At 34.3% G+C, this 8,917-nt stretch overlaps 2 protein-coding genes across 6 annotated transcripts in view; one reads left to right on the forward strand and one right to left on the reverse strand.

Moving 5' to 3' along the window:
- LOC109843906 (DExH-box ATP-dependent RNA helicase DExH3) overlaps positions 1–1,332 on the forward strand; it is a 25,311-nt gene extending 23,979 nt beyond the window's left edge. For 2 of the 3 annotated variants that reach the window (XM_020412878.1, XM_020412879.1), the window contains one exon: positions 471–1,332. In XM_020412878.1, the coding sequence (XP_020268467.1) occupies positions 471–956 (486 nt within the window). In that variant the 3' untranslated portion in view covers positions 957–1,332. The remainder of the gene's footprint in view (positions 1–470) is intronic. The other variant, XR_002247830.1, reaches the window with a different exon arrangement.
- The window catches only part of LOC109843908 (FH protein interacting protein FIP2), a 28,757-nt gene continuing 22,046 nt past the window's right edge, over positions 2,207–8,917 (reverse strand). For all 3 annotated transcript variants that reach the window (XM_020412880.1, XM_020412881.1, XM_020412882.1), the window contains one exon: positions 2,207–2,602. In XM_020412880.1, coding sequence (XP_020268469.1) covers positions 2,549–2,602 — 54 coding nt within the window. In that variant the 3' untranslated portion in view covers positions 2,207–2,548. The remainder of the gene's footprint in view (positions 2,603–8,917) is intronic.

Raw genomic sequence — 8,917 nt, forward strand, 5'->3', positions numbered from 1 at the left:
GGTCTATTCATGATTAGGTGATACAGCAAGGGGTCTATTTGCAATTAACCCTTTTTCAATTAATTAAGAACAAGAACAATTACGACAACGTATAGAACAACAACAACATCATCATCATCAACAACAAGAACAATGCCATAATCTCAAATTTTTTGGGTAGGCTACATGAATCCCAATATTCCTTTCATTTCATCTTCTCCATTAAGTTAACTATTATCATATCCTTCTTAATTGTTTCTAACAAAGTCCTTTTAGGTCAATCTCTAACCCTCTTTGCTTCATTAACTATAATCTTATTAATTCATCTAATTGGTGCATTTATTGGCATGTATGTGACTAAACATTCTCAATCGGTTCTCTTATTTTCACATAATTAAGAATGTCATGCATTAATTCCAATTTGCTAACTACCATGCTGCCTGAAATCATTTCAACTGACATTCTGGCTAACGAAGCATGTGACACTGCAGCTTCAAGACCCCAACACAGACATTCACAAGGAAGGCAAATACCTAATGCTTGCAATTCAAGAGTTGGTCACTGCTGACTTATGCGAAGGAAGATTTGTATTTGGCCGTGAAACCAAAAGAGCCAGGCTCACCAGCGGCAACACTGACAACAAGAGCAGAATTATAAAGGATGGAATGAATCCAAAGAGTTTGCTTCAGACCTTACTCATGAGAGCGGGTCACAGTCCACCAAAGTACAAGACGAAGCATCTAAAGACCAACGAGTTCAGAGCTCTAGCGGAGTTCAAAGGGATGCAATTTGTTGGAAAACCAAAGAAGAGCAAGCAACTGGCTGAGAGGGATGCAGCTATTGAAGCTTTAGGATGGCTGACACAGACTTCTGATAAGAGTCCTCAGGATGATGAGGATGATAACCCGATAGATATTACTGATAACATGCTGAAGCTTCTCAACAAGAGGCGACCAAAGCGGCAGAGGAGCAAATGATAAGCTTCTATATGTTGTATCATATTTTTCATATTTCTTGATGCTATGTTAAGGGTGGAAGCAAAGAAATATCCTTATGATTTTTACGACTTGGCATTCTATACTAGGCCAGTTAGGTATCATATTTCTTCGAGGTTATTTAATCTGCAAGTTAAATTTCGGTCAGCAAATGCTGATCAGCTGTATCTATTCAAATGTATATTTTACTGGAGCGTTCTCTTCTTTAGGGTACATTTTTCTTCTTTTTTTGGAAGTTATTTCTATAAGCTTTATCTTTAGTTCGTTCTATATAGGAGAAAAGCACTAGAATTTGTACAAGTATATTCTCCAATGAACTCGAAGTTGGTTGCCAATAAAAGAGCTAATCCTGTTGTAATGTATGTTACCCCCCCCCCCCCCCCCCCCTCATTTTTTTTTAACTATTTCTGCCACCGCATACGTTCCTTATAAGTTCTGCTTCTACTGAAGATTTCAAGTTGGGATCGATGTGCTTTGCGGATGGTATCTTTCTGTCTGCCATCATCCTGAGCGTAAAAGTTGTGCTTATACTGAAGATTTCAAATTGGGAAACAATGTGCTTTGCAGATGATATCATTCATTCTGCCGTCAACCTGGACACGAAGAATGTTGCTTTTGTCACACATTTATAACGGGGCAGAGACCTGAAAGCATGGTGGAGATTTGCAGGAGATAAATTCATGTAAAATTTGAGGAAGCTGTTATTTGTGTATGATAGGTAAAGATTTCAAATTCGGTGCTGGTTTTGCTTTTTTTTTTTTTTTTTGTTGTTGTTCGGCTGCATCTAAACATTTCTACATCATCGCATATTACCAAAGTTTTCTCCTATCCACGGGAACATCTAATTTTATATGTCAAGAGTCATGCTTTATAATTGCTTTTTGTTTACTCAAATTCGATAGTCGTCTTTACTCAAATTTTATAGTTATTTTGATCTTTGTCAGTATTTTTATCTTGATTTTGCATTCAGATGGTTAAATTAGACAACGGATTGAGAACATGTAAGACTGCAAATATGCACCGCTTGTTCTTCCTTCTTTATTCATAGTAATATTATGCTGAGTGAATTGCTAAACTTTAACGGCCTTTTCCTTAATAAGCAATAAACACTTCAGCTGATCAAAGTTCTCTTCTAGACCAAATTTATAAATGCATCTTCATCAAAGATGTGGCTCGGAAGACTATGAAAAAAAAAGACGGATGCGGGGACGGTCAGTTTCCTTTCATTAGCACAAGTTCTCCTTTCGTTAGCATAAGTTCTTCAATTTGGCACGTCCCATGGTAGCCACAGACAAGAGAAGTGAAGACTTCACATGCCAATTCTTTAAACACATTATCAAGGAGTCACCGAAAAAGTTCCCCAAATGGTGGACTAAAATTTTCACAACATGCAACATCAAATACAGTCTTTCAGTCACAATGCAGCTTATGACGGGTAGTAGTAAGCTGCCCATGTAGGTACATTACAGTAGAGAACCTCAGAGGATGTACAGATGCACAATGGAGGGCGTAAGAAGATCCAATCTTCGATTTCGTGCTCTCTGGCAGCATATTGTTGGAAGTATGGAGACCAATCATCTAATGGCTCCCAGTAGATTTGCACCACCAAGTTTAGCCCCCAACAATTTCTGTTTAGGGGGCAAAAGATAAAATAAAAATCAATCAGGGGAAAAAAAACACATAAACATGCCTATCTCCATCTCTAAAGACAAGATATTAGGGAAAATCCTCTGATGCATTCACAATTTTGCATGCAGGGGAGATGGATTGCAATGAGGCTTAACTTTTTAGGAAACATCATTGTGCTGCATGGACGTGTGCGTGCATGCTAGTTGCCATGGATTGCAATGAGGCTTAACTTTTTAGGAAACATCAGTGCGCTGCATAGATGTGTGTGTACATGCTAGTTGCCGGCTAAATTACCAAATTGACCTTAAATGTGACTCTCTCTTACCACTTGGCCTTAAAAGCAATGCCGATGACACGACCTAAGAAGTGGCAAATCGGTGACACATAAGCCTTTCCGATCGCCGGAGGGAATTTTAACGCAAAAATATTACAAGATTTTTTCATATATATCCCTCAAAGCTGTCATATTTTCAGATTTACCCCCTCAAGTTTAACATTTTATAAAAGAACTCTCACCCTCCCTTCCCACGAAGAATGAGGTTAAGTTTGTGGTAGAATGTTTGATGTTGGGGATTAGAAGTGGGCAAAATAAGGAAGGAGAGTAAGTGGGAGAGAGGAAAAGGGAGAGGGGGTGAGAGAGAGGGGAGGCTAGAGATTTGGAGAAGAGAATGGAAGAGATGGTGGAAAAGATAAAGTAAGACAATATAGTGGAAAGGGAGGGGTTATTTTACAAATTTCAAAATTTGGAAAGGAGAAAGAGGGGTTAATTCGGGAAATATGGGAGATTGAGGGATCCATATACAAAATTCCTTTAATATTTTTGTTAAAAATTAAGAATTGCCTCTAGCGATCAGAGAGGCCTATGTGTCACTCGATTTGTCACTTGTTAGGTCAAAATGTTGCCGAAGTTACGTTTTAGGCCAAAGTGGTAAATGAGCCACTTTTAGGGCTAATCTGGTATTTTAGCTTGCTAGTTGCGTTTCAAATATATTTATGATGATATTAGAAGCTAGTTGCATTTCCATCTTCTAATCTCTATTCCTTGAATGATTGTGGGTGGTGCACGTGTGTATGTTTGTGTATAGTGGTGGAGCCTGGAATTTTGGTATGGGATCCGAAAAAACCGAAGAAACTAATAATTAGATATGAACGAATACTTTTTTGTGTTTTAGGACTAATCTGGTATTTTAGCCTGCTAGTTGCCTTTCAAGCATATTTATGGTCATCTTAGAAGCTGGTTGCATTTCCATCTTCGAATCTCTATTCTTTGTATGATTGTGGGTGCATGGTGGTGCATGTGCGTATGTTTGTGCATAGGGGCGGAGCCAGGAATTTTGGTGAAGGGTCCAAAAAGATCAAAGAAACTAATAATTAGATACGTACATATAGTTTTTTGTGGGATTGACAGTATATAATCATCATTATATAGCACGACTTTTAAATCAAAATTTAAATTAGAATGTAGTAATTACAATAACATACTTTTTGCCTTCATTTCTTAAAATTGTGTCATGACATATTCCTCATCAATGCAACGAATGCAATGAAATAGATTTCTTTTAGTGCAAGGCACTAAGCAATCTTTTTTTTTGTGAGGATGAAAGTTGAAAGTAGAGATACAAGGCAAAGATGATTTGAAGCTTCAAGGCTTTGGTATTTTGTTTTTTCCCCTGCTTATAGCGAAGGGTGCTTTTCGATATCAAATTTCTTGATGAATTGGTATTTTTGTTTTTCTCACAGAATCGGAGATGGTGAGGATAGGAATTGAGGAAGCCACAAGTAGGAAAGGATATAGATAAACTTACAATTGCCTCCCTATACTTTTTTATATATGTTACATACCCCCGGTCACAACAATTCTTCAAATTTCCCCCACCCCCATCCCCGCGCAGGGGGAGGGGAGGAGGGGGGACCATTGGGCCTTACCTGACTCCGTCGCTGTGTGCAGGTCCATGCATAGGTAGTCTGCATGTACTTCATGTAGATTCTACAATCATGTTCGTAGTAAGAAATGGGTTGCTTGAGTTAAAATGAATCAAACAATGGATAGTTGGGGTCCGCTATCAAAACATTTGAAAGTCATTACTACACTTCAAATCAAACCGTCATGATGAAGGTTGATCTTCCTATCAATCTGCATTTGAGGCTTTCAGGCAGCTAGCTCCGTGTCGATTAAAGAATAAGTTTAAATAATACTTGACAGATGAGATCTATTATTCATAATAATTTTCTAATCATTTTTACCATACTTTACCTTTATTCAAATCAAATATTAATTGTAGCTAATAGTTCCCTAACTTCCAACTTATTCATGGTAACTCGTCTGATATTTATGATTTTATGGTTTGTACTTTTTGTGAGAACATAAGACAACTGATGCACACAAGGTCATGTGTATGAAATATGTTACATTATACACTAGCTTCTAAAATTGGTATAAAGGCAGTATCCATATCCTGTTATAACAAGCCATCCATGCCCATAAATGCAAGCACCAATAAATATATAATGGGAATGAGGTAGCAAGTTATTTTGCTAGATAAACTACCAAGAGATATCCATGTGATGAGGCCCACCCTACGAGTCACATTCTTAGGGTGTGGGTCTCATACTTTGATCTCTTGATAGTTCATTTTACTAAATGAGTTGTCACATTATAACCATTAAACCCTACATATGTATATATAAGGTAAGAGTGCACACATGACATAACTTAGTTACACACATTTTAAGATACACTTCTCCCCTCTATATTGTTAATCCAAACAATTTGTTGCTATCTGCATGTCATGAGATCCAAATGGATCAAAAATGACATAATTTGGAATTTTTATCCTATAATTTAAGTAATTCAAAATAACAGATATCACCACACTGTGTGGTGAGCTAAACGAGTGGGGGTTTCAATATACCTTCCACAATTTTTGGTTCGATTCTGGACTGAGTATAAAAGAATGATATCCAAGACCGTTATAGACTGTTAATTTCTAGGTCATAGATATATAGGCCATAAACACTAAACCTATGTAATTTTTTATCTCCATGAATTTTAAAACATATACATCATAATGAACAGTGTAGATCAAATTTATTTGTGAACATTCAAAATCTTCTTTCAATGCTTTACTTTAGATCTTTTTTTTTTCACACGAGCCACTTTCTCATCTATAGCCTACGAAAAATATTCAAAACATAAAACAAGTACAACCATGTGCAACACACGTGCACGTGTTTAAAGTTGCTGTTTGCATAGCTGGACAACATAAATATGTAGCTACATGTGGCATAGGAAGGGTCCTTTTTGAAAATATTAGTGTAAATAAACATCGTTTGTCAAAGTCTCAATAGGTTTACATAGTACTTGTGACATATTAGCCCCTGCAAAGGACAAATAGTCATCATCTTCAATGGCTAGATGCAACAAAATAGTTTTCCCTATCTAAAACTATCAATTGCCTTATTGTTTTCGTTTCCTTCCCCCATTCTTTAATTTTCCCCAATGTCCATTAAAAAAATCTTCTCCATTGGATCAGTCAACGGATATCTCGTTTCCTCTGTCCTATTAGTTTTTTGCTCTCAAAATCTTTCAGCACAAGGCCTTCCCTCTTTTAACCCCAACAAGGTCTCATATTTTCCAAAAAGATCTTTTGTAATGGAAATTAAATTTGGAGGCGAGACAATATTTTGCTTGATAAAAATTTAGTCTTACTTAATGGTGCTAATCATAACTCATTTCAGCTGTCTAGAAGATTTCAGTGCCTCCAAGTATCAACTTAACGAGAAGACAGTGATCATTGGAGGAGAAAAGTTATGTGATAAAACTGAATAAATTGTGATGGATGTTGCTATTCTGTGTCACAGCACATATTGAAAAGGTGCATGGACGGTGAAGGTTTTAAAGGCGCATACTTTGAAAATCATTTTATTAAACCTAGACTTGATATTCTAATACTAAACTAATTTTTCGCGATCTACAATTGACATCCTCAATATTCTAGTACAGAAAAATCTATATGTACTGATATGATTATAAAATTTGAGTAAAGAAAAGCGATAATAAAATGTAACTATGATAAAAAGATGATAAAAGTAATATGCAACTAGGAAATGCATACTACCATTATCACACTCCACAAACCACAACAAACACAACATATGCTAACAATCCTATATAAGCTAACTTGTAAGACCTCCACTGTTTATGCATCTTTTTAGTATGTGCATGATACGTAGAATGAGTAACCTCCATCACAGTTTATTCCGCTTCCATCACATAACCTTTCTCCTCAAAAGAGCACCCTCTTCACCTTTAGCCTATTCTTGGATGCCTTGGAATCTTTTTGACAACCGAAGTGAGTCAAAATTAATACCACGAAGTAAAGCCAAATTATTATCAAGCAAAATATTGCATTGACTCTATAATTAATATTCATTACAAAAGGCCTTTTTGAAAAGATGAGACCTTATTGGGGTTAAAAAAGATTTTGAGAGTGAAGAACTAATGTGACAAAAGAAACAAAATACCCGTTGGTTGATCCAGGGGTGAAGGTTTTTTAATGTTGAGAAAAATTAAAGAAAAGGAGAGAGAAATGGAAACGATAACGCGGTTGAGAGTTTTAGACAGGGAAACTCTTTTGTTAAACCTAGTTAATGAAAGTTTATCTTTTGCAGGGGGCGAATATGTTACAAGTATCAAATAAGATCCCTTTCTATACCATATGCAACCAGTTAAGCTCTCCAACCATACAAGTTCATGTATATAAACATGTATGTTTATATACTAATGCTACAATCAACATCCTCTAAGTTTTGATTTCACTAATATTTCCTCATATAGGACTATTCTCCTCTTAGGAGGAGAGGAGACAATCTCATCAGCTCACTTCTAACTATAAGATGAAACAATGAATGGTCATAATTTAGGAGGAAATTGGGAGAAATATTGGACAATTAATTGTGTAAAGGGTAAACTATACATCTTATTTATCCATTTTAAGGAAGTCATCTAGCATGTCTTTAAATTTCTAAAGCATAACGGAACTTCAACGAAAAATATAGTGCATGCCAGCAGGGAAACTTATGAGAACCCTAGCTGCATCACTCCTGATATCTGCTAACCCTAACCACTCTCATCATTCTTCATTTAAGTCCATCTTCCAAATTTCTATCCATTTTCCATTAAAATTTAGAGTTTTTTGTTATCAATTTGAGTTTGCCTCCAACAAAACAAAGACGAGAGCTCTGACAGATTATAGTGATCATAATAGCTCTTGATACTTGATAACAGTGCCAGATTCACATACCCTCCTCGGGAGCAATTGCACCACTACAATTTCTCTAATCAGCGTACAACCCTTTGTACTTTTTACAACCTGCCCCCTCAAACAATTTTTAGAAATTGCACCCCAGCCCAATCAAAAACACCTCTTATGTTTACAAGTAAAACCAATGTTTTAAATATCAGTTATTGGGGATTTATTGGACAGTCAAAATCCATATCAAATAGAATATTGGGGATATATCGAGGATAAGTAGTATTTATCAGAGTGACATTACCGGATGGTGATATACATAATGTAATATTCTAAAATGTAATCTAACCATACTTAATGAAATATAAACAAACCAAAATGTAAGGCTTCGTTTGCATACCATGGTGTTTTCCTTGTGTTTTTATAAGAAAACACTATGGTGTTGTGTTTTTCCCTTAAAATGTTTTCAAAACATCATGTTAAGTATTTTTGATCAATACTAGTTTGACCCATTATAACATTAGTATTAAACATATTGTTAATATATTATATATTAATTATAATAAAATATATTGTAAATAAAATGTTATAATATTTAGTTTACAATTATTATAGTATTATAAGTATTAAATGTAATGCAATATAATATTGTATAATGTATTATAATATTATATTGTACTTTAATGAGTTATATTATATTATAATTATTACATATTATTTTCAAATAATTATATATTTAATTATTTTGGTATATCAATTTGTTATTGTTGCATATGATATTAATATTTTTATAATAATGTTATTTTATTATTAATATAATATTATACTATTACTAATATAATATAATATTATACAATTATTCATATAATATAATATTATTAATAATATTAATATTATGTTATTAGTAGTATGTTATTAATAAATTAATATATTATAAATATTTTAATATTATATAATATATTATAGTTTTTAATATGTTATTATTAATAAATTAATATATTATAAATATTTTAATATTATATACTATATTATAGTTTTTAATATGTTAGTTTATTAATAGTA

The sequence above is a fragment of the Asparagus officinalis genome, chromosome 5, assembly GCF_001876935.1.
Source record: "Asparagus officinalis chromosome 5, Aspof.V1, whole genome shotgun sequence".
Classification (NCBI taxonomy): Eukaryota; Viridiplantae; Streptophyta; class Magnoliopsida; order Asparagales; family Asparagaceae; genus Asparagus; species Asparagus officinalis.